The 27436-nt window shown below is 29.1% G+C and overlaps 1 protein-coding gene across 4 annotated transcripts in view; it reads left to right on the forward strand.

The window, feature by feature from the left end:
* The window catches only part of LOC130665070 (cGMP-dependent protein kinase, isozyme 2 forms cD4/T1/T3A/T3B), a 29246-nt gene extending 2432 nt beyond the window's left edge, over positions 1 to 26814 (forward strand). The window contains exons 1-9 of one of the 4 annotated variants that reach the window (XM_057465335.1): positions 7850 to 8189; positions 10529 to 10695; positions 19296 to 19515; positions 20554 to 20617; positions 20726 to 20898; positions 21608 to 21754; positions 23048 to 23494; positions 23576 to 23938; positions 26048 to 26798. In XM_057465335.1, the coding sequence (XP_057321318.1) occupies positions 7870 to 8189; positions 10529 to 10695; positions 19296 to 19515; positions 20554 to 20617; positions 20726 to 20898; positions 21608 to 21754; positions 23048 to 23494; positions 23576 to 23938; positions 26048 to 26213 (2067 nt within the window). In that variant the 5' untranslated portion in view covers positions 7850 to 7869 and the 3' untranslated portion in view covers positions 26214 to 26798. Of the gene's footprint in view, positions 1 to 7849; positions 8190 to 10051; positions 10211 to 10528; positions 10696 to 12586; positions 13449 to 19295; positions 19516 to 20553; positions 20618 to 20725; positions 20899 to 21607; positions 21755 to 23047; positions 23495 to 23575; positions 23939 to 26047 lie in introns of those variants that run through there. The other 3 variants (XM_057465336.1, XM_057465333.1, XM_057465334.1) reach the window with 3 other exon arrangements.
* Positions 26815 to 27436: the final 622 nt, after the last annotated feature.

Here is a 27436-nt window from a genome sequence, read left to right on the forward strand (position 1 = left end):
ATGTGTGAATTCTAGCGTCTTAAGATTGAGAATACAAGAGACATGGGTCACCTCCAATCCCACTCATACAGTGACTCTCAATATTTCTTACGTCATATATTTATATATAATATGGTAGTGTAAAGTGCAAATGGGATAGATGTTGAGTATCAGTTTAAGTCAAGTGAAAAAGAAGAGTCAGGCGCCATCGACCGGTCTTTCCACTCGTGCGCAAGCAATATATCCCTCGGACTTATTTATGTCCAGTCGTTAAATCACGCCTACTTAGAGTACTCTGTAAAATGCCACTTGGAGTTAAAACTTTGCCAATTTTTATTCATCCGTCAAAAGGCTGCTACTTGGACCAAATCATCATCGCCAGTAAAATCACTAAAATTATAGATCTGTTGCCTACTCTGATGATCAATTCTGCCACCAAACTAGTGACGGGCCATAATTTGAGAACCCGGTCCCTGATCCAGTTCTCGGACCTAATTTCGAGCACTCGGTTCTCAATAAAACGATTTAGTGACTTGTGCTCGTAATAAACCAACTGATCCCACATGAAAAAAATTCATTGCCATGCGGAAGTACTTGATAAACAGACAGCAATCATGATTTAATTCATTCAAATGTACTTAAGTCTTTATTCTTAAGTACCGTATCTATTTTAAGACCAGCAGCGGACTTTGAGTAACATCTTACAAGCTTATTTAATAGCTACCTATAGATGTTGACGACCTACGCACATCAAATTAGTCCTTTTTTCTTTCCCGGTTGCTTGTCACTTCCGGTCACTATTTTATGAAGAGAATTAAGGATCATTTGATGAAATCATGCAACGCTCGTGATAGTCGTCTGCAATAATGCCAGTCTACGCTCGTCATAAGCAACCGACAGGGATCGTAGGGAAAAATTATTGGAAAATTCCAGAATTAAGGCTCCCTCTGCATTCTGGTTCTTTGCGCAAGTTCTGCATGTGTGACGTAGAAATTCTATACAAATCAACGAGCATCAGAACATGACATTTCAGTGACCGAAAGAGTGGGAGAGCTTCGAAGTCGTAAGGAATAGTGCGATAGGAGAAATTGCTTATAACGAATGGACTGTAAGTTGGGTTTGCGTGTGTGGAGAGAAACGGCAACCAAAACACCTGCTACGAGGTGTCCCCTGTCTTATTTTATTAACTTCAAAAGCTATGCAAACCGGTATGCTCGTCCATCCTTGTCGTTATATTAATTCCCTCTTAAAGCCAAACTCGTTTCCACTCTTCGCGTCGATGTATTTTATGGCCTCGTTACATCGCGCTTTTACCCCCTTTTACATACGTCGCTTCTCTACTTGAACACACTATCATACTTTTATCTATTACCGATCAAAATCTTACGCTTGCTGGATCAAAATCAAACAGAAACTTGGTCCAAGAAATCCTCTAACCAAGTAAACGTTGACTAGGTCAACGGTCGGTGAATCATAAAATTTCTTATCGCGAAAGATTCAAAATCAGTAAATATTTTTATAATATTTTTGTGTCAATGTCAATTTATATCTGATTATACCTTTAAAGTTAACACACCGTTTAGTTAAAAGATCATTCTGCTGTTCATAATGTTAATGTTAATGTTGCAATTAATGTTAATGATGAACCGGCACTCCTGTAATATTGTAATATTCCACGACCTCGTACTTTCTAAAAATATTATCATTTTCAAAATTTAACGAGTCATCAAAACCAAAGTGCGATTAAACATTCATATTGTCTTCTATCAACTCGCCATTACCTACGCTGGCAATTTTATCATTTTTTCTAATGCGTTATCTTATAAATTAACCTCCAAATTTGAATTTCGAGTTACGAATAGAGTTATAGAAAAAGCCATTTTTTGTGCACTATCGAAAAAATTCACGTAGGAATCCATCTTAAATTCCCATGAAAATTCCCATATGGCGTTTTCGTATGGATTTCCATGTGGTTTTCTATAGGAACCCTACATAGATTTTTACGTGGATTCGTGGGAATTTCCACCATGCAAAAATCTATATGGGAACCTAGGTTAGATTCCTATGTGAAGTCTTACATGGCGTTTTCGGATGGATTCCCATATGGTTTTCTATAGGATTCCAGCATAGATTCATATCTGTAGTTTCATGGAAATCCACACCATGCAAAAATCCATATGGGAGCCTAGGTTAGATTCCTATGTAGGATTATGTGGCTTTCCATGTATACAAATTTTTGACATAGAAATCCAGATACCCAGATTTCTAATATGGGAATCCAAGCATCCATAGTTTCCCATATGGATTTCCTAAATGGAAATATAGGTACCCATATTTTCTTACATGGATTCTTATATAAATCCGTACTTTTCTTTGTTGATCCCCATGGATCCTCAAATAACTCCAGCATAATTTCCTACATGGTTATCCCAGTTTCCCATATGGGTTTCCTACATGAGAATCGAGGTATCCATACTTTCCTATATGGAATCCTATATAAATCCGTACTTTCCTTTATTGATCTTTATAGATCATAGTTTCCTATATGGATTTCCTAGTTTCCCATATGGATTTCCTACATGAGAATCGAGGTATCTATTCTTTCCTATATGAAATCCTATATAAATCCGTACTTTCCTTTATTGATCTGTATAGATCATAGTTTCCTATATGGATTTCCTATATGAAAATCGAGGCATCCATACTTTCTTACATAGAATCCTACATAAATCCGTACTTTCCTTTATTGATCTTTATGGATCATAGTTTCTCATATGGATTTCCCAGTTTCCCATATGTATTTCCTATATGAAAATCGGTGTACCTATACTCCGAGATAACCCATATTCTTACGTTGATCCCCATGGATCCTTATGTAAATCCATAGTATCCTCCATAAATTTCTATGGACTCATATAATTTTTTGACAGCAGTATCACAGTTCAAAACCACGTGTTTCGGCTATCAATAGCTCGGCAGTTCGGAAAAAATGCATACATTTATAAATAACTTTTCAGACATTGCGTAATGTAATTTATCAATGAATGCTTCGCGACTTTCACCAGGTTGCTTATAGTTACTTATGGGTTTATTTGAACGCTCATGTTTTATTAAATACATCGAAAAATTTAAAAGGTCTTTTGTTGGATATTTCCATCCACTGCAGCCTTGATCCCTTCCTCTTTCATTATATATATATATACATATATTTAATATAATACAATACAATAACACTACATGCGTTTCTCATTACCATGAAGGCATGAGTTGTTGGTTGTTAACATCAGCAAGTGATCTCATGGAAATCACCAGATAATTATATATTAACTATACATTTATTTGTTATCTTTAATTATAATTATACATCTTTTTTAAATCTACATATAATTAATATATGTATGTATGTATGTATGCTTTTTGTTATGTTATGCTCGGTCTGCTGTGCACAATTCAATTCGTTGTGGCACTTGTTTTATATCTTTTATATACTGCAATTCAACATTCTGAATTGTTACTGGCATCAAAACCAGTTTAATGACGTCATGGATAATTAGATATTTTTTTTTTCTAACCACAATTTTAATGTTATTATTATTGTCTATATATATATTTTTATCTCTTTCGCTCTTGTGGTCTTAGTATTTATTTATTATTATTATTATTTTTTTTTTATTTCTTGAGGCCCACGGGATTCTCTTCACGTCCCACCGCGTCACTCTCTCGGCCTCGCTTATCTCACCGTATTCTAAAAATAACCGTTGTCACGGCCACCGGCGACATTTTAAAAAAAACTTTACCACATTTATATTTTTATATATAGATATATATTGTGTATATATAAATATGTATAAAGAGCTATATAACAAATAACAGATATTTAAAAAGGCAAGTCAGTGCCATCTTACACAATACTTCAGTAAACATTTTGGTAGCCAGATCAACAAGTGGCGCCCTGCGGAAGTAAGCGACACTAAAATGGTAAACAGAGATTTTTATCGGCTAAGTTGTCTTTGAGGTACTCCGTCTTTCAAACGGTTATAGCAACTTAAATATTGACTTTATGAAAAAATGTTTTAAATAAATTTTGTAGGAAATTTAATGCTCGACAAAAAAGGTCCTTAGTAAAATTGCCATAAAAACATTATTTGCAAAGTTACAGCTCAACATTGTATGGTTCGAAGGTTTTTCTTGGTTTTCAAAGTTTCAAAAATTTTATTTTCGTCTCTAACTTCTAAAATTACAATTTTTCAAAATTTTTGCTGTAATATTTTTTGTAGGAAATTTGATGCTCTACAAAAAAGGTATCTTACAAAATTACCATAGGAACATTATTTACAAAGTTACAGCTCAAAATTGAATGGTTTAAAAGTTTTTCTTTTGTTCTCAAAGTTTCAAAAATTTAATTTTAGTCTCTAGTTTCTAAAATTACAATTTTTGGAAATTTTCGCTTAAACATTTTTTGTAGGAAATTCAATTTTCTACAAAAAAGATCCTTAGTAAAATTGCCATAAGAACATTATTTACAAAGTTACAGCTCAAAATTGTATGGTTTAAAAGTTTTTCTTTTGTTCTCAGTTTCAAAAATTTAATTTTAGTCTCTAGTTTCTAAAATTACAATTTCTGGAAATTTTTGCTCAAACATTTTTTGTAGAAAATTTAATTCTCTACAAAAAAGGTCCTCATCAAAATTACCATATCACTATTATTAAAAAAGTTACTGCTCAAATATCAATCTAAAATGTTTTCCTTTTTCAAAAACTCAAAAAATTTGATTTAAATTTCAAACTCTCCCGCCAAAAACAATTAAATTTTTTCCCGCCTTTTTTCGCAACATTAACCCTCTTAAATTCTACCCATACAATTTTCCAACTCACGAATAATTTTCTAAAAAATCCGTATTAATTTTGTCGCTGAATCTCCAGTATTTAGCAAATAAATATTTATCTACAAATCGTATTCCAAATTTATATATCTTATCTTATCTACGATAAAGACATAATGTATTCATCACAATTAGACAAGATCCCCAAATGTAAATCCATTTCATATTAACATCAATTATCAATCAATTTTAAATTTTTGAATAAAATTCATTATCTCCAGTATAACAGCAGCCTTCCATTAAAAGACTTCTCTTACCAATAATCTAATCCGATCACTCAAATACAGGCACAATAGCCACTAAATAGCCTAGAATAACTGTTGTATTAAAAGTTGTACTGAATTGTGTAATAAATATTCTAAAAACTCAATCAAGTTACGAAATAAATAACGATGGTGTTAAATAATAATAAAAATATCACGACCACTGAATGGATAATAATGACGATGATGGTGTGACTTAAATAATTCAAAAGATACCGACCATATAAACGACGTTGAATTGTCACGCTAGTTTAATACGTGGATAAAAAAAGCACGTGCCTTGTTTGGTCGCCTGAAAGTGAGGCAAGGCCTCTAGTCTAAGAACAAAAAAATCCATAAGATTACGAAATAATAAATTAATATATTAAAAAAAAAAAATATTTTTATATATTTGTATTCATCTGTTAAGTAACATGATATATTGATATATAAATTTATAAATATCAGTATTCGGTGATAAAAAAAGTGCGAGCCCCAGGCGACATTTTAATGACGAGGTCCTGGTCCGAAATCTGGGGCACGAAATTTCGAGTCCTTGATCCTGTAACAGAAAAAAGTTTGGTCAAGTATCGCGAGATTGTTGAATATATATGTGTATATGTATATATATTTGGATAGGTGGTTTTTTGACGGGGACGTCAACGCGGCTGGTTTAGATGCCTTAGGGGCGATTGGAGAACGTGACCGAACTCGGGATGTTGATCATCATTCTGCAATATACAACAGTTGTGTTCAGTCGTTATTTGTGATTCCTCCGTGACACTGGATAGTATATTTAAGATTTTGTTGGTGGAAAAAGGTGACAAGTCGCTGGTTTGGTGTAAAATTAAGTGAAAGGATTTATTGTAATATATATATGTATATATATAGATATTAGGGGTGTGGGAATAGGATTTGAAATGAATCGAATTGGATATTTTACTATTTGATTTGAAATTAGAAAAAATAATTTGAATTTTTGAATATTTTAGATTGGAACTTTTCGCATTATTCGATTGAAATTTGAATAGTGGGTCAGAGTTTTGAACATGGATTTTTTTTTTAGTTTCTAATGAATTATAAAAAAAAATTTCCATCAAATGATTTAAAAAGATGATCCTGAAGTCAGCAGAAAATTAAAAATTTTAGGATTTTTTTTAACAAATTAATCATAAAAAAAAAAATAAACTAAAAAAATGCACATGTAGAAAATTGAAAAAGCTGAAGGTGCAATTTTTCAAAAAAATTTTTTTTTCATAATTTATCGTTTCTGAAAAAATTCAAAAATTAATAGACGTCGGCTAACTTCAGTATCATTTTAAAAAGTCATGAATAAGTCGAAAATTGACAAATAGTTGGAAATTGGCGGGAAATTTAAATTTTTTAACTCGAAAATTCACGAATTATTTGAAGACCGACGGAAAATGAGAATTTTTTGAATAATTAGAAAATTTACGAATAATTCTGAGTCATGAATAATTTGAAAAATGTCAGATAATTTATTTAGGCGAATGATTCGAAAACTGATGTGTGATTCGAAAAGTCACAAATAATTAGAATTTTTTTAAAACTGATGAAAAATTCGAAAATTGGCGGGGAATTCAAATTTTTGAACTCGAAAATTCGCGAAAAGTCACAAATAATTCGAAATTTTTAAATCATTTGAAAATTTACAAATAATTTAAAAATTGATGAATGATTTGAAAAGTCACGAATAATTCGAATAGTTTTTAAATTAACTAATAATTTGACAATTGGCGGGAAATTTAAATTTTTGAAATCTAAAATTCACTAATTATTCGAAAACCGACGGAAAATGAGAATTTTTTGAATAATTCGAAAATTTACGAATAATTCTGAGTCACGAATAATTTGAAAAATGTCAGATAATTTATTTAGTCGAATGATTCGAAAATTGATGCAAGATTCGAAAAGTCACAAATAATTCGAAATTTTCTAATAATTTGAAAATTTACGAATAATTCAAAAACTGATGAATGATCTGAAAAGTCGCGAATAATTCCACAATTGGCGGAGAATTTAAATTTTTGAACTCGAAAATTCACAATTTATTTGAAAACCATCAAAAAATGAGAATTTTTCGAATAATTCGAAATTTTAAGAAAACTTTGCGTCTCGAATCATTCGAAAAATGTCAGATAATTTAAATTTGTCAAATGATTCGAAAACTGAAGTATGTTTCGAAAATTAACGAATAAAAAAAAATTCACCCATAACGTGATTTTTCAAAATCATCCGAAAATTCAAATCATTCGATTCAATCACTTTTCGCACACCTCCAAACTGCATTAATTTCAAAAATGATCACTCAAAAATTATAAATTTTAAATGTTTATTATTTTATTTCAAGTGTTCGAATATTCCGCCCATTAATGCGTCGACACTTTCTTCGGCCCCAGCTTCTTCTTCTTCTTCAAGAAGTGATTAATCTTATAAATAGACCTTGTGGTCTTTGGCGAATATAAGTAATAGCGGTAGAAATAATTCCGAGTTTATTTATTCCGATAAACTAAATCCATAATTCAATAAGATCTGAAGAAGATTCCAAGAAGACGAGGACAAGAACAGGATTACAATTTATAAAAATTTATTTCATTGAATTATTAAAACCTAATCACGTGTTTCTGTACGTCAAGGAGGAGAACTGTAAGATTCTTCATCAGTCACGTTATTGTCTTAATGACCGAAGCACGCGATAATTTTCTTTGACTTTTTTTTCAACAAAACATTCAATACTTAGCTTAGATGTTTTGTAATTGCGCGCGTTTTCTAAAAAAATTTGACGACATGGACTCAGTCCAGGACTTGAAACGTCTATTGTACGAACGCACCGAGTTGTTGAAACGACGGGAGGACAGAATTGAAATACTCGAAAAATTGCTCGAGGAACGGGATTCGACTATTTGTTATTTGAAAAACGAAATAGACAAATTTCGTCAGATTGTCGAATTGTCGATGAATGCGGGTGCTTTGAATCCGAGATTAAGATCTAAAAGACAGGCGATTTCTGCAGAGCCTTCGATTTACGATTCAGAACCGCTGGTTAAATTTATAAAGCCGCAGAGGTGAGTTGACTTCAATTCAATATTTCAATGGGAAAACTTTTTTTTATGTTCTATTGTTTATTTATTACGTTATTTTATTATTTTTGCAATGGGATATCTATTGAATAGTTGTATTGTTTTTTTTTTTTTTTTTTTATATATATATTGTATATCTATTTAAAAGTGAAACTGGTTATAATGCTCAGGCTCAGAGAATGAGGGTTCAACACTTTCGCTAACGTGACCTACTATTTCTGAACGTGATTGTCTTTTTTTTATTTATTTTGTTAGTCGAGCACTTTTTAGCTGCTTATTATTTTATTGTGATGTTTGGTGGTAAGGAAAAGTGGAAAATATGAGTTAAGTGTGAGGTTATTTGAAATTTTTCGGTTGAGTTTGAGTTTGAACGCTTGGAAATTTTTAAATATTGGAGATAGCGTTTCGGTGCTAAGGACCTTTTTTGTAGAGCGTTAAATTTCCTATCAAAATATACTTCAAAAAATTTTTAATGAATTAATAGTTTCAGTACAAAATTTTTTTCAAGAAAATTTTCGGTAAAGTTTAAGATTAAACGCTTGGAAATTTTGAAATATTAGAGATAGCGTTTCAATGTTGAGGACCTTTTTTGTAGAGCGTTAAATTTCCTATCAAAGTATACTTCAAAAAATTTTAAATAAATTAATAGAGTTTCAGTAAAAAATTTTTTTCAGGAAATTTTCGGCAGAGTTTAAGTTTGAACGCTTGGAAATTTTTAAATATTGAGGATAGCGTTTCAGTGCTAAGGACCTTTTTTGTGGAGCGTTAAATTTCCTATCAAAGTATACTTCAAAAAATTTTAAATAAATTAATACAGTTCCACTGTAAAATTTTCAGGAAAATTTTCGGTCGAGTTTAAGTTTAAACGCTTGGAAATTTTGAAATATTAGAGATAGCGTTTCAATGTTGAGGACCTTTTTTGTAGAGCGTTAAATTTCCTATCAAATTATACTTAAAAAAATTTTAAATAAATTAATAGAGTTTCAGTACAAAATTTTTTTCAGGAAATTTTCGGTAGAATTTAAGTTTGAACGCTTGGAAATTTTTAAATATTAGAGATAGCGTTTCAGTACGAAGGACCTTTTTTGTGGAGCGTTAAATTTCCTATCAAAGTATACTTCAAAAAATTTTAAATAAATTAATACAGTTCCACTGTAAAATTTTCAGGAAAATTTTCGGTCGAGTTTAACTTTAAACGCTTGGAAATTTTTAAATATTAGAGATAGCATTTCAGTGCTAAGGACCTTTTTTGTAGAGCATAAAATTTCCTATAAAATTATACTTTTGAAAATTTTAAATAAATTATTTTAATTTTATGGTAAAATTTTATCAGGAAAATTTTCAGTAGAGTTAAAGTTTGAAAGCCCGTAACTTTGAAACTATCAAAGATACCGTATCAGTGCTAAGGACCTTTTTTGTAGAGCATAAAATTTCCTACAAAAAAACCCTCTTACTTTTATCAATAACTGTATTTATTTATTTATCGAAAAATTAACCGGAAAATTATTTTAAGTCATAACTGATGATTAATAATTGCTATAAAAAAAAAAAAAATAAACAATATATAAATTTATCGTAATAACTGATAAAGTAAATTTGCATTGAAAAACAATTTTCATAAAGACAAACTAAACATATATTTAAAAACTAAATCTCCATTTCCAAAAGTAAAAGTTTCTGACCTGCCTTAACTTAAATCCTCAGTACACTGTACTGTTTACAAACTAATCACGCCTATAATTACATCCATAGACTATACACAAAAAAATTTAAGCTGTACTCACAAAACTTAAGTCCTCAATTAAAGTTCATCAGTTTGTCTTGTTATCTTGCAAAGAGACGTCAGAAATGTGAAACCGTACTGCAGTCATTCTAATTTATTTAAACATAACCAAGTAATTTTCCTTTGGAAAATTACAAAAAAAAAACAGAAAAATGTTTGAAAAAACTAAAAAAATTTATTTCAAAGTAATCCGTAGCATAAGACACCGATTGCGCAAAAGAAGGTATTATATATTTATTTTTATTATTCCCCTTAATAAAAAAAACGTTGCGTTATAATTTATAATAAACCGCAACAATTAAATTATAAATAGAATCGCAGTCTTGCGAATAAAAAAAAATGTTTCGAAATTATCATCCATTTAAGTTGCAAGTTAACAATAAAAGTAATAAATAAGCGAACACTTAATTTGTCACGCGTGTAAATATATATTGAGTTTGTTGTTAAAAAAGTGAATTTTTTTTTTATATATATGCAGATTTCGTCTCTTTCAGGGAAAATATATGAGCGCGTAATGGAAAATTTAATTTTTTTATTTCAGATCCCGAGAGCTCATAAAGGCGGCGATTCTGGACAATGATTTTATGAAAAATCTCGAACTGACCCAAATCAGGGAAATTGTTGACTGCATGTATCCAGTGAGTTTTCCTGCCGGAGCGATAATTATTCAGGAAGGAGATGTCGGATCAATTGTTTATGTTATGGAGGGTAAGTTTTATTTTTTTTGTTTATTTGTCAATGCCCTTTGGAAAATATTTTGAGTCCAATGGAGGGGAAGTTTTTTTAAAAATTAATTTCGGGGGTTAAATCGGCGAGGAGAAATTTATGGTTGAGAGGAATATTGACGTGAAGTTTTTCGATAAATTTATGAAGTCCTGCGGAATGATGAAATATTTTGCAATGTCGATACTAGATGGCCTCGTAGTTACGGACGGGCGATTTTTGCTGGACGAGTCCACGTGTCGGCGACTGGGGCTGTGATGCCGAAATTTTGAATGTTGAGTCATTTTTTTGTCAGGCTAGTAGAGACTTTTTTTTTTTTTTGGTAGAATGCTAGGAATTTTTTAGCCGCGAGTTGGGGAAATTTTGATTTTAGATGATCATCTTTGAAAATTTATATCTCAGAAGCTATTGATCGGAAGTCGATCGACCAAAAATGAAAATTGTAGCGGGAAATTTCTTCTTCAAAACGAATCCAAGACCAAATTTTTATTTTCATTCGTTCAAAAGTTATGAATTTTTAAAAATTAACTAAAAAATACTTGGAACCAAAATTTTCAATTTCTTGGATTTTGTTGTCTTTAAAAATTTATATCTCAGAAGCTATTGGTCGGAACTAGATCAACCAAAAACCAAAATTGTAGCGGGAAATTTTTTTTTTAAAATGAATCCAAGACCAAATTTTTATTTTGATTCGTTCAAAAGTTATGAATTTTTAAAAATTAACTAAAAAATACTTGGAACCAAAATTTTCAATTTCTTGGATTTTGTTGTCTTTAAAAATTTATATCTCAGAAGCTATTGGTCGGAACTAGATCAACCAAAAACCAAAATTGTAGCGGGAAATCTCTTTTTTAAAATGAATTCAAGACCATATTTTTATTTTGATTCGTTCAAAAGTTATGAATTTTGAAAAATTTAGAAAAAAACTTGGATCAAAATTTGGAGTTCTTATTGAGTTTGTCTTTAAAAATTTATATCTCAGAAACTATTGATCGGAACTAGATCAACCAAAAACAAAAATTGTAGCGGGAAATCTCTTCTTCAAAACAAATCCAAGACCAAATTTTTATTTTGATTCGTTAAAAAGTTATGAATTTTTAAAAATGTTGAAAAAAAATTTGGATCTAAATTTTGAGTTTTTACTGAGTTTGCTTTAAAAATTTATATCTCAGAAACTTTTGATCTGAACTAGATCAACCAAAAACCAAAACTTTATCTCAAAATCTCCCCTTCAAAATAAACCCCAGCTAAAATTTTTATCTCAACTCCTCCACAAGTCACAAATTCCCTAAAGTAGAAAAAAAATTTGGAACTCAAAATTTTTGCATAAAAAAACTTTTCTAAACTTTCAAACCACATCACCACAATTTTAAAAAATAGCCACACTCTCAAAAAAAAAGTCACAAAAACCTCAACTCAAAATCAAAAAAATCAACTCTCATTGCCACCGTCAACTAGAATAATTTTTTCCATAAAATCACTAATTAAAAAGAAATCCTTATCAACAAAAAAAATAAAAAGTACTGAAAATTCCTCAGGCCAAGGTCTTATCTTATGGAAAATTCCCAGGCATGTCACCACAAGTTATAGGAAATATGTAATAAGTATAAGTAAAAATAAATATAATAAAGCAACAAATAAATAAATAAATAAATGACTAACTGAGAACCACTGTCTCCTTTCTCTCACGTTTCGAAGCAAAGCACAGTGGGGATTTGCGTGACTGTTTAACAAGTAAAGGTTCAAAGAGGGGGTGCCTCTGTACATACGTTGTTGTAAGTTTGTGTGACGGGTTTTAAAGAACCGAGTATACAACCATCTATAATTTTATCCCAGTCCCAGTACAGTACAAGTTTCAGTCTCGTGTCGGTCTCAGTCTCAATCTTGAGCCCTAGTCCAAGTCAAAGCCCCAGTCCCAGTCCCAGTTCGTCCAACTCGCGAATTTCGACTCGCGATTTCTCAGCTCATTTTACCCACAAGCCAACCAGCGTCTTGTCTTAATCATTGTTACGTTACCATAAAAAAACGGGCCCACATGCATCCGCATTCAACCTCATACGTGACACATACGCGGCTGGATCCACTGGACACTTTACTGGTGACTCAGAAATTATTCCAAGTCGACGTCGCCAGCGGACCGAGTCGAGTTATTAATTAATATGTGATATATTTATAATAAATATCGGTAGCAAGTAAAATGTTTAAGTGAAGACTTGAAGGAAAAGACGTGCGGTAAAAATATAAAACGATGAAGGTGAGAAGTTATCCTGGCAGAGCGGTCCTGGAGGACTCGGAGTTTATTTTGGACCCAGAGGCGACTCGCGGTCGGGCAATGGAACTACTTTACGAAGCCAGTTGGCGCGAATGTGATATTAATTGGGCCAATGGATCGTCGAGCCATAAAACGTCAACTAGTCAGGGTCTCTCAAGGGAAATTGACGATTTTAGAAGACACGCGGATGTTTTGAGTCAATTAGAAAATGTTCTTGATCGTGATGATGATGATGATGATGAGGAAGAAGAAGATGAGGAGGAAGGGGAGGGCGAGGGGGAACTGAGTCGGGACAGACTGAGCAAAAGCTCTAAGTGCAGCTCTGTAGATAGTGATCTAGAAATAGGTGATAAGGACAACTCGAGTGCCAGTTTTTTGATACCCAGGCCGAGGCTCATTGTACCGGTCCACACTTACGCCAGGAAACGGAGAACTGGTGCCCCTTTACCTGTAAAGAGACACAGAGGTACTTGCTTGTGGTTTATTTCATTTTTTTTGTTATGAATTCAAGGTCTCATCTAGATCTGTTTTTATATATTTCGCTTTCACTAGCCTACTTTTGGAGAAAGACATGTGGAGCCGACAACAATAGGGATGAAATGACCATGGAATTTTTTTTTTGTTAACCGTTAACTTGACCGCGGTATTTTGTAAATTTTTAGGTGAAAAAAAATTTTAATTTTGCGGATATTTTCAATTGGTCTTCTAACTTACGTTACATCAATTTTTTTTTTCATATGAATTTTTTTATTAAATCAAAAATTCTATGGGTCCATTTTACCCCTGATATTTTATTTTTTACGTACCCATGTTACCTCAGATCAAAATTTTTAATTTAGAATTCCATGGATTCATTCTACCCCTGATCAAAAATTTTATCAAATGTCCATTTTACCCCTAGTATTTTATAGTAAACCTGCCCATTTTACCCCACATAAAATTTTTTACGTGTCCGTTTTACTGCAAAGCAAAATTTTGAATTAAAAATTCCATGGGTTCATTCTACCCCTGATTAAAAATTTTTTAATGAATTTTTCAAATCTTCATTTTACCCCTAGTATTTTATCCTTTCTCTGACCATTTTACCCCATATAAAATATTTTACATGTCGATTTTACTTCAAATCAAAATTTTGAATTAAAAATTACATAAAAATCTTATAAATAATTTTGCAAATGTCCATTTTACCCCACAGTAAATTTACAAAAATTCAAATCCCATAAGTCCAATTTACTCCGTATTCAAAAAATATAATTTTTTTTTTCCGTAAATTTTACGCCGCAGTAAATTTTCAAAAAAAAAAAAAAAAAAAAACTCCATACGTCCATTTAATTTTTAAACGGACCCTAAAAAAATTTCCCGGCCCACTTTTATTATCATATAAATTTTCTCCATTTCCCTCATTACAATAACAGTCCAATTAACAAATAAACTTTCCAACAAAAATAAATATTTATTAATTGCATAAATTTCTCAAACAATTATCTCAAACATAAAACATATAAACTACAAAACCACATATTAATTCTCCATAACACTTTCACACGCACATACTTTTTATATATTTAAAATTTTGCGCTCAAAACTAAAACCTCCTTCCCACAATTAATATCTAATAGAAAATGCAACTGAGCCGCGCACTAGTCGCGCTATTCTACTAGGTCAGTAACAATGAATATTTATATAATAAAATAAGGCATAAAATAAAAATATTTTTTCCGGATTCTTATGAGGCAATCAAGTAAATCCCGGAAGCTAAATACGTTGAATAATGATTAGCATCAGTGTTCAGTCACTGAATAAATTGTTTCTCATCGTATCAGTTTCTCCCACAGCTGGCAAACTTTTTTATTTCATATTTTTTTTTATTTTTTTGTAAACGGGAAAACACCCGTTTCACCAGTTCAATTACTAAACAAACTCTTCATATAAATATAAACGGATATATATACATATATATGTACATTCATATACATGTAAATATATAAATGTATGTAGAGTATGGAACAAATGTATTAAGTATCGTATGCGAAGCATGAATTCTCTTTGTCCTGTTATGTCGTCATGCTATATATATTATATATATATATAATTTCTTGCTCCAAGAAATTTTTTACATTATGAAGAAAAAAAAATTTTTTTTCACCTCAAAAAAATTTTCTTGGGTCAAGTACTCATACGAAAAAAATATATACGCGGGCAAATTGCATATATGAGACATATATGTCTCATATATGCAATTTGCCTGGATATATATTTTTTTCGTACGGGTAAAAAATTTTCTTGATCGAGTGAAAATTTTTGCGGCAAAAAAGTTTTTTTTTTCTCATCCAAAAAAATTTTTGTTTCCAATTCGAAATACCGAAAATTTTCTTAGAGCAAGTGAACATTTTTTTGCACCAAGAAATTTTTAATTCATTGTACATACATCGAAAAAAAAAATTTCTTGTCTCAATTTTCACTATAAATTAAAAAAAAATTATTTTCTCGCCTCAAGAAAATTTTTGATCCCAATTCCCAATACAGAAAATTTTCTTGGTGCGAATAAAAATATTTTGCGTCAAAAAATCCTAAAAATGTCACATTTTTCTAAAAATTATATCATTCAAAATTTTGAATTAAATTCTTATGCTTAAAAAAATTTTGCTTATTTAAAAATTATTTTTTTTGTGTCGGAACCTGTGGTCACCATTGAAATTTTTTCAAAGGGTTCTCCCCCTCCCCCTTCCTTCCGTAGTTTATTCAGTGTGAGGAAAAAAAAATGTAACTAAAAAATGTCAGAATATTGAAAAGAAAAAAAATTTCCATAACGCAGTAGGTGGTCGCTTTGTTGTGACTGGTTCATTTGAAACCTGGTGCATAAAAGTACCAGGTGTTGGGACACAAGTGAGTGTAAAATGATATTTTGAATAAATATAAAGTTGAGAGGATGGAAAATATAAAAAAAGTAAAGAAATTTAAACGAAGAATTGGAATTTTTCGAAGCCCTCGTAGTTCCCGGATGTATTTGGTCTAGACTTTTTAATTTTTATGGTGAACTGGAATAGAAATGATAAACCGGTATCGCAACTGAACGTCGATGTCTTGGTCTTGGTCGTGGTCTTGGATTTTTTTCTATCGAGTCTTAGATTGAGTAAGAATTGTAATGACAAGAGTTTTGTTTCATAGAATATTGACGTAGATAAATCGTACGGTTATGAAATTAAATGAGTTATTGGAGGCGGAGGTGGTGGTGGGAATGACGGAATGGACGTTGGTAAGATAACTGAGGATTGTTAAGACGTCGGAGCTATTTCTGGATATAATTCCCCTGTGGGCAGTTTAGATAACGTTATTTTTTATGCTTCTGTGAAAATTGTAGCGGAGAATATGGAGTTGACATGAATATAGAGTGAATTTTTTTTTAATTTTGGTTACTTTTGTAAGGAACAAGTAGCGGGAAAAGTTTGAAATTTGTCCCGCGAAATTACTTAGTTTTGAAAATTTATATCTCAGAAACTACTGAACGAAATCCAGTGAACCATAAATCAAAATTGTAGTAGGAAATCTTATCTTTCAAAGGAATTCAAGACCAGATTTTTATCTTAATTCATTCAAAAGTTATGAATTTTCTAAAAATCTAGAAAAAATAATGAGATCAAAATTTGAATTTTTGGTCTTTTATTGAGTTTGTCTTCAAAAATTTATATCTCAGAAGCTATTGATCGGAAGTTGATCAACCAAAAATCAAAATTGTCTTGGGAAATCTTAACTTTCAAACGAATCCAAGACCAGATTTCTATCTTGATTCATTCAAAAGTTATGAATTTTTTAAAAATCTAGAAAAAATAATGAGATCAAAATTCAAAATTTTTGAACTTTTATTGAGTTTGTCTTTAAAAATTTATATCTCAGAAGCTATTGTTCGGAAGTCTATCAACCAAAAACCAAAATTGTAGTGGAAAATCTTATCTTTCAAACGAATCCAAGACCAGATTTTTATCTTAATTTATTCCAAAGTTATGAATTTTCTAAAAATCTAGAAAAAATAATGAGATCAAAATTTTAAATTTTTGAACTTTTATTGAGTTTGTCTTTAAAAATCGTTATCTCAGAAGCTGTCAATCGGATACCCATCAACCAGAAACCAAAATTTTAGTTCAGAATCTCATCTTCAAAATAAACCCAAGCCCATATTTTTATTTTGATTCCTCCAAAAGTTATGGGCTTCCAAAAATGAACTAAAATATACTCAGAGCCAAAATTTTCAATTACGTGGATTGTATTCTCTCTAAAAATTAATTTCAAAAACTATTGATCGGTTCTAGATCAACCAAAAACCAAAATTGTCGCAGAAAATCTCATCTTTAAAATGAACCCAAGCCAAAATTTGAGTTTTGGACTTTTATAGACTGCCTTAAAAAATTAATGATCCAAAAACTACTGATCAAAATCGCCTCCGCAAAAACCGTCTGAGCCAGACTATAAATAGAAAACAAAGTCGTCATTCAAAATCACATTCTCCTCAATCTTTGATCTCTCCTTCAAAATCAATCAGCCCTCGAATCACAATTTAAAAAACAGAACCTCTCTTATAAATTTCTCCCAGCCCATATCATCTCTCGCGATTCCACGTACGTATCTCGTTACATTATTACAATTTTATTCTCAACATCGAGCCCGTAGGTGTTGGAAATAATAAAAAATATAAAGGCCAAGCCTTTCACCAAGGTTACATGTCCCACTTACTTGCGCGTTCTCATCTCCGGTACCGCAGTAACTAAATTCAATTTTTAAATAAACACCGACAGTAATAATAAATATATAAATATAAATAAATAACATCATTAAAATGTAAAAGAAATTAAACAAAACAAATAAAAAGTGATAGATGGTTTACTGACCCCTGACCTCTTACACGTTTATTATCAGAACTTTCTTGTTTCCTCTATCTCTTTACCACTACACTCTTACTCGCGTATTATAATATCTCTGTACACAGACAAGAGGAATTAGAAAACTCTACAGATGATTAATATATTTATTAAGAACTTTCTAAGGTTAACATTAGATTTATTATTTTTACTTATATAACAAAATATTATTTATTATCGCGAATTATTAAAACCGCGGAAATTTTTTTTTTAAATTTATTTGAAACTTTGAAGCCTAGTTCTTGTTGCTTTTGGTCGGTTTTATACAAATGAAAAATTTCTAAGGTAAAAAATTTAAATATTTTGAAATTTTAAATTTCCCGCCAAAAAAAAATAATTGTAATTTTTATAAATTCGCGCTTTTTATTTTTGCGCCAAAAAAAGTTTGATGTAAAAAAGTTCGCGGATTTAATTGTCGCGCCAAAAAGAAGTTTGATTTAAAAAAATTTGCGGTTTGAATTTTTGCGCCAAAAATACAAATTTTTAATTTAAAAAAAATTCGCGGTTTTAATTTTCGCGCCATAAAAAAGTTTGATTTACAAAAAATCGCGGTTTGAATTTTTGCGCCAAAAATACAAATTTTTAATTTTAAAAAATTCGCGGTTTTAATTTTCGCGCCATAAATTTAAAAAACAGTAAAGTTTGAATTTATAAAAACTTGAAGCTCTCAAGCTTTCAATTAAGTACTGAACTAAATTATTGTTATTCTTTTACTGATAACGATAATTATTATCAATAATTTTCATTTGTTTTGTCTACAAAACGGCAGCTGTAGAAAAAATTTTTTAAAATAAAACTTTCACTTGAAATTTCCGCGATCGTAATCTAGATATTTTGACTTCATACAATTTTTTTTTTTAAAATAAACTCGAATATCTGCAGTTAATTTTTAAAAATCGCTAATTAATTTTCGCGGCAAAATTGAGCGGGAATTTCAAAAATTCAAATTTTAAATTACTGTGGAATTTAATTAGTATGGAATATAATTTTTTAAAAATAGACACAGATATTTTATGAACTAAGAATTAATAATAATAATAATTAACGAGATCTAATGACCGGAGATGGACTTTATAAGAATAAGTCCTACGTACATTTGTCTTGTTAAATATTTAACTACAGTATTAACTATATGTATATATAAATATATATATAACACAGAGACAAAGGTTTTAAGTAGACGGTTGAAATGCTATGCGTGGATTGTGAAATTTCCTGTGTAATGAATTGTACATTTTCTTTATATCTTGTCGCGTCATCATCAAAGCAAAGAAATGAAATAGGAACTATTTGTGGAATAATTATAGACGTTTAAAATTTTTTTTATATGATTATGGGTAATTTCAAATCGTGATGTATAAATATCGATATATAAATGTATATATTTATTTAATTTTCAGAGGGAAAAGTCGAAGTCTCGAGAGATGGAAAGTATCTTAGTACTCTGGCACCGGTTAAGGTGTTGGGAGAATTGGCTATTCTGTATAATTGCAAGAGAACAGCAACTATTACTGCGGCAACGGACTGTCAATTATGGGCGATTGATAGACAATGTTTCCAGACTATTATGATGAGAACTGGATTGTCCAGACAAGCTGAATATACCGATTTCTTAAAAAGGTAGACATTATTTTTTCTATATCTGGGTAACTATTGATCGGAACTAGATCAACTATTAACAAAAATTTTAGCGGGAAATTTCCTCTTTAAAATGAATCCAAGACCATATTTTTATGTTCATTCGTTCAAAAGTTATGAATTTTTAAAAAATGTTGACAAAAAATTTGGATCAAAATTTGGAGTTTTTATTGAGTCTGCTTTAATAATTGATATCTCAGAAACTATTGATCAGAACTAGACCCAACAAAGACCAAATTTTAGCGGAAAATTTCCTCTTTAAAATGAATCCGAAACCATATTTTTATTTTCATTGGTTCAAAAGTTATGAATTTTTAAAAATGTAGAAAAAAAACTTGGATCAAAATTTGGAGATTTTATTGAGTCTGCTTTAAAAATTGATATCTCAGAAACTATTGATCAGAACCAGGTCAACCAAAAACCAAAATTTTAGTGGAAAATTTCTTCTTTAAAATGAATCCAAGACCATATTTTTATTTTGATTCGTTCAAAAGTTATGAATTTTTGAAAATGTTGAAAAAAAATTTGGATCGAAATTTGGAGTTTTTATTGAGTTTACTTTAAAAATCGATATCTCAGAAACTATTGATCGGAACTAGATGCACCAAAAACCAAAATTTTAGCTTGAAATCTCCTCTTTAAAACGAATCCAAGACCAAATTTTTATATTCATTCGTTCAAAAGTCATGAATTTTTGAAAACGTGAAAAAAAAACTTGAATCAAAATTTGAAATTTTTATTGAGTTTGTCTTTAAAAATTCATATCTTAAAAACTATTTGTCGGAACTAGGTCAACCAAAAACCAAAATTTTAGTTAAAAACCTCATCTTTCAAATAAACCCAAGCCCATATTTTTATTTATATCCATTAAAAAGTTATAACTTTCAAAAATTAACTAAAAAATACCCGAATCAAAAATTCAAATTTTTCCCGCAAAAAAATGGAACTAAAATTTGAATAAAAAAATTCTACCCAAATTTCCATGTTCAACAAATAATGAAAAAAATTTTTCTATTCTAGTGTGCCCATATTCAAAAACTTACCAGAAGAAACTTTATCAAAAATATCCGATGTCCTGGAAGAGGTAAAAAAATCCACTTCCGTTATATTTAAAAATTAATGTCACCACCGTCATATATTTTGACATTGAAAGAAAAAATTTACATCACACTAATAAATTAAAATATTGCAGACCTTTTATAATAACGGCGACTACATAATCCGTCAAGGAGCGCGGGGCGACACTTTCTTCATAATAAGTCGCGGTCAGGTACGCGTGACAATAAAACAACCGGATACAACAAATGAAAAGTACATCAGGACACTTGGCAAAGGGGATTTCTTCGGCGAGAAGGCATTGCAAGGGTACGTAGTATTCATACATTTAATCTCTACATAAATCTTTATTCGACTGATTCAAAAAATTTTTAAAAATTCCCGGTCTTTTCAAATGGTTTGACCTCAAGCCTAACGGCGCCCATTAATTAAAATGATTTTCATATTTTTTCAAGAGACTGATAAATTTTATGAATTACATCGACAATTACCCCATATATATGAAAGTTATTCGAGGTCGAAGGGAAATTCATAGTAAATTTTAGTAATAAGTGACATTTCCGGCGGAACTATCAGACTTATCACAAAATGTTATAGGACCTTTTTTGTAGATCATTTCATTTCCTACAAATTATCTCTTACAAAGTTTCCGAAATTTTTGAAAGTTCTTTAGTTATTTGCATTTGAAAGTAAATCAAAATCGGCCAGAATACGATTTCTTGGAAGAAATTGACTTTTAATGCAAATGACTAGAGAACTTTCAGGAATTTTGGAAACTTTGTAAGAGATAAGTTGTGGGGAATGAAATTATCTACAAAAAAGGTCCTGTAACTTTTTGTGATAAGTCTGATAGTTTCGCCGGAAAAGTCGAATAATTCTAAACTTTACTGTGAATTTCCCTTTGGGCGCGAAAAATTTTTGAAAATTTAAATTTATGGAAAAAAATAGTCGATTTTTTGAATCACTCTACTCTTCATATTAATATTTTACTTATTAATAATTTTTTTTTTATATTTAGCGATGATTTGAGAACCGCAAATATAATAGCCGATGATCCTGACGGTGTCAGCTGTCTCGTAATTGACAGAGAGACCTTCAATCAATTAATATCCTCACTAGATGAAATCAGGACCCGCTATAAGGACGAATTAGTCGAGCGCAGAAGGTAAATTTTTTTTTTCTCAAATTTTTTTATAAGATTTTAAAATTACGCGCGAAAATTTAATTTATATTTTATTTTATATGCATAAATATTTAAATATATAAATATATGTAAACCATTGTTTCATGCTAACATATATAGAAGGACTGGAGTGTAAGACTCAACTAGTAAGTCACGATTTATTTTGTAACATCAAGATAAATAGATTTAATGAAATGTCATCAAGTGAATCTTCACTTTATTATTCTTATTATTATTTTTTTTTTTTTTTACTGACTGAAAGAATTATTGTGACCTAATTGTACCACTTGATGTTTCTTCTCTCAATTTTATTTTCATCGTTTAAAATTATGGAAATTTTTTTAATTAAAAATTTATCCATCTGTCAAATAGAAAATTTTTTTTGTACCCCTTATAATTGTCTGGTAAATTTTAATTCAAAATTAAAAATTTCAGTCACTCGTAAATTTATTTATTATTTTTAAATGAATAATTTTGTCAAAATTATTAACGACTTAAAAATTGAAAGAAATTTTTTTTTTCTGTATAAATTTTTTTTAATGCGCATGAATATTTTTTAAAAATTATTCCCTTTAATGACCGGATGATTATCCCCTTAAAAATAAAAAATTGATAAATTTAATTCATAAAAAATATGAAATTTTTTTTAATTTTTCAAAAATAAATTCACCAATTTTTTTATTTTTAAAGATATATATTTATATATATTTTCAAATACCTGGTCGTTAAATAGAACGCAGTAAATATTTGGCGCCAATTTAGTGATTTTTAAAAATATTCATGGGCATTCAAAAAAAATTCTACACAAAATAAAAAAAATTTCTTTTGCATTTTAAAAAAGCCGCTAAAATTATAAATAAATATATAAGTCACTGAAATTTTAAATGTATAAAAATTTATGACAATTATATGGAGTACAAAAAATTTTTTATTCAACAAAAGGACAAATTTAATTTTTCAAATTTTTTTTCTCCATAAAAAATATAAATAAAAAATTAATTTAAATATTTGAAATTATATTTCTTACAAAAATATATCTTATATATATGATATATAAGACTATAAAAAATATTTATAGATTTTAATAACAATAAATATTTTTCTTCCCAAGGAAAAAATTTAAAAATATGAGCGAACTTTTAAAATAATAATTAAGTTTTCTCTTCAAAAAATTTTTTTTGTGTGCAATTAATTATTTTTAAGTCAGCATCAAAAATATATATATCGCATCTAAATAATACTCAACATATATTTTATTAAAATAACTAATTTCAGATTGAATGAAGAATTCCGCGACTTACGTTTACAAGACTTGCGTTCAATAGCGACACTGGGCGTCGGTGGATTCGGACGAGTCGAATTAGTCCAGATGGCCGGTGATAATAATCGATCATTTGCCTTGAAGCAGATGAAGAAGTCGCAGATCGTCGAGACTCGTCAGCAGCAGCACATTATGTCAGAAAAACGAATAATGGGCGAAGCTGATTGTGATTTTATCGTTAAATTATTCAAGACTTTCAAGGACCGGAAGTATCTGTACATGCTGATGGAGGCCTGTTTGGGCGGGGAATTGTGGACGATTTTACGTGACAAGGGACACTTTGATGACAGCACTACCAGGTTTTATACTGCGTGTGTTGTCGAAGCGTTCGATTATTTGCACTCGCGGAATATCATCTACCGGGATTTGAAACCGGAAAATTTATTACTAGATAGTCAAGGGTAATTATATATATATATATTTTTTTTTTTATTTATTAAGCAGCTGATTAGTTGACTCACTGAGTAAATGTTTTTTTTTAGTTACGTCAAATTAGTGGACTTTGGGTTCGCAAAACGTCTGGATCATGGCAAGAAAACTTGGACCTTCTGCGGGACACCGGAATACGTCGCGCCGGAAGTTATTTTAAATAGAGGGCATGATATTTCAGCGGATTACTGGTCCCTGGGAGTTCTGATGTTTGAATTGTTGACTGGAACTCCTCCGTTTACGGGAGCAGACCCCATGAAAACTTACAATATAATTTTGAAGGGAATCGACGCCATTGGGTTCCCGAGAACCATCACCCGGAATGCGACCAATTTAATTAAGAAATTGTGCAGAGATAATCCGGCAGAGCGGTTGGGTTACCAGAAAGGCGGGATCAGCGAAATTCAAAAACACAAGTAAGTTTTTAGTTTTTGATTTAAGTTTTGTGGCCTGGTTTTTTAAATATTTTTGAAAATTATGGGAGAGAAGTAATGGATGTCTAGTTGAAGATGTTGATTTAATTTTTGGTAATTTGAATTCGAGGTGACATTAATTTTTTAAGTTTAAATTTATTAAATTTGAATTTTAAAATTCGAATTTTCGAGATATTTGAGTTTTTAAATTTTGTACTTTTAAAACTTGAATTTCAAAAATTTGTGTAAAATAAAAATTTTTAAATTCGAATTCTTAATAAATTTAAATTTTTTAGAAATTTGAGTTTTTAAATTTTGAACTTTTGTAAAACGAATTCGAAATTTTAATTTTAATTTTGAAAACAAATTTTGTATAAAATTCTAGTTTCGAAATTTTAATTCTTAATGAATTTCAAATTTTTTAAAAACTTGAATTTTTAAGAAATTTGAGTTTTCAAATTTTGAGCTCTTTCAAAAACTGAAATTTGAAATTAAAATTTTTAAATTTTATTCTAAATGAACTTGAATTCAAAAAAAAAATTGAGTTTTTAAATTTTGTACTTTCGAAAAACTTGAATTTAAAATTTGAATTTTAAAAATTTGTGTAAAATAAAAATTTTTAAATTCGAATTCTTGATAAATTAAAATTTTTGAAAAATTTAAGTTTTTAAATTTTGAATCTTTCTAAAATGAATTCGAAATTTTTATTTTAAATTTGAAAACAAATTTTTTATAAAATTCTAATTTTTAAATTTGAATTCTTAATGAATTTAAAATTTTTTTTAATTTGAATTTTTAAGAGATTTGAATTTCAAATTTTGAACTCTTTAAAAAACTCAAAGTGAAAATTTGAATTTTTAAAATTTATTCTTAATGAACTTGAATTTTTAAAAAAATTTGAGTTTTCGAAAAATTTGAGTTTTTAAATCTAGGAAGTTATGGAAAGGATTGATAATAAATAAAGAGAAAGTACCCCAAGCGGCACAAAAAAAAATTGTTGAGTTTTTGTTGAATTTAAGTTGACAATTGGTTAACTTAAATTCATGATAACAAATTGTCGTTTTAAATTTAACATACAGTCAACAATTTTTTTTTGTGCCGCTTGGGACAATATTATTTTATTATCTAGATAAAGTGATTCAAATAGAATCTTTATTTTAAAAGAATCGTATCGAAAGAAGTGTCATTACTTGACAGAGTTTGGTCGCAGACAAACTATAATGTTAAAACCAATTTATTGTGAGGTCAAACCCTCTGTATTGTCCTTAGTAAAACACATGTTTTTCTTCTTAAACTAAGACCGTGATATTTGGTTCTACTGTACATAAAAAATACGGTCCTTTGTACTGAAGTACCTAAGGTCATAAAATTAAGCCTAAACAGCTGCACAAATGTGCCTCAAATGTGTTTTTCACATTTCAAAACTAATAAAATAAAATATATTATTTTCCTAAGAACAAAATATCTAAAATATAAAAGTAAAAGTTTTGTAACTGTGAATTATTTTTGCTCAGAGAATTCAACATTAAATTTTTTAATTTTCAAAAAGTCAAATTTGAAATTTGAAATCCTACTGAATTAAAATTTTTTAATTTTTAACTTAAAAAAAAACCCGAATTTTTAGAATTTCATTTTTTCTAAAATTAAAATTTTGAAATAAATTAAAATTTAAAAAACTTTAATAAAATTAAAATTTGATTTCTTTAGAATTAAAATAAAAAATTTTTCAAATCCTCACTATCAAAATTAATAAAATTACAAATTTTTCAAATAAAATCAACGTTCAAATTAAATTACCGAATTTAAAAAAAAACTCCCACCAATATTTCAAAATTTTAAATCCAAATTTAAAAAAAAACTCCCGCCAATATTTCAAAATTTAAAATCCAAATTTAAAAAAAAACTCCCGCCAATATTTCAAAATTTAAAATCCAAATTTTTAAAAAAACTCCCGCCAATATTTCAAAATTTAAAATCCAAATTTTTAAAAAAACTCCCGCCAATATTTTAAAATTTTAAATTCAACTTTACCATCCTCCCTAAAATAAAACTACCGCCAAAATAATTATTATAAAAACTCTTATTTACAAAAAACTTTTCTTAATTAATCAGATGGTTCGACGGCTTTAATTGGGAAGGATTAAGAGCAAGGACACTAGAGCCTCCAATAATGCCGCGTGTCCAAAACCCAACAGACACCGCAAACTTTGACGAGTACCCGCCAGATTCGGACCCGCCACCACCCGATGACGTCACCGGATGGGACAACGATTTTTAATTGTTATTATTATCATTATATTTATTATTATTATAATTAATTACGTCTTCCAAATCAAAATCTTATCACTTCCAATTTTAAATTTAAAAAAAAATAATAGTAATTAATAATAATGATAATAATTTGTATAGTTACCAGTAATATAAAATAATGGAAATTAAAAATGAAATTTAATAGGAATAAACTTAAAAAAAATATAACTAGATAATTTTTAAATAATTAGATAGAAAAAAAAAATAAAAGGGCCTGTGATAAAAAAAAAAAAAAAAACTGAAATTAGGCCAAGAATTTAATATTAAATGTTTGTTGATTTGATATTTAATCAATCGATGTTGGATTAATTAATTAATTAATTACTTAGTGATTTAATGAGTGAGTGAATTTTAAAGTGAGAACGATTTTTTTTTTTTTATTTTCGGAAATTTTTTAATTAAAAATTTGGTGTTTAATTATTAGTGCCAGTGTCACGTGCCATTGTAATTAAAATAAATCAAAAGAGTGCTTTTAATTTTTTAAAAATATTTAATAATTTGAAGAAAAAAAAAAAAAAAAAAAGTTTAAATTCTTGCCAGATAAATAAATATTTAAATGCACTCGTTTATTTTTTTAAATTTATTATTTTACTAGTAAATTTTTATTGTTTTAACTATCGGAAATTTATTTCTATTTCAGTAGTTAATTATATATATTTTTTTTAAATATATAGTACATATATATATATTTTTCATTTATTAATTGTTATAAATATGAAAACTTATAAAACAATTTAAAAATATTGTAAATAAAAATGAATATTCATATATTTTTGTCTGTATTTAATGTGAGAAATGTGTGAAATTTTTTCTTTAATAATAAAACTGATAAATATATTTCTTGCATTTATAAAGTATATTCTTATGGGGAATTTAATTTATGATAAAAATGTACCTGTGTAATTAGTTTGTAAATTTTATGAGTAAAAGTTTGGACTTTGAAGTCTGACGTCTCGGAAATGATAATTGAAAATTAATTTTTGAAAAAATATATATAACTTTTTAAATATTTAATTTAATAACTAATTGCACTCGACCTTTTTATAGAGGACAAAATTCTCTACAAAAAAGATATGAATGACCAAGTCTTTAAATTCAGTATTTAAAAAGTTATCAAACTTTGAAGACTGACGTCTCGGAAATGGGATGTAAAAATTAATTTTTGAAAAAAAAATATATAACTTTTTAAAT

Source organism: Microplitis mediator, chromosome 3, assembly GCF_029852145.1.
Source record: "Microplitis mediator isolate UGA2020A chromosome 3, iyMicMedi2.1, whole genome shotgun sequence".
Lineage (NCBI taxonomy): Eukaryota > Metazoa > Arthropoda > Insecta > Hymenoptera > Braconidae > Microplitis > Microplitis mediator.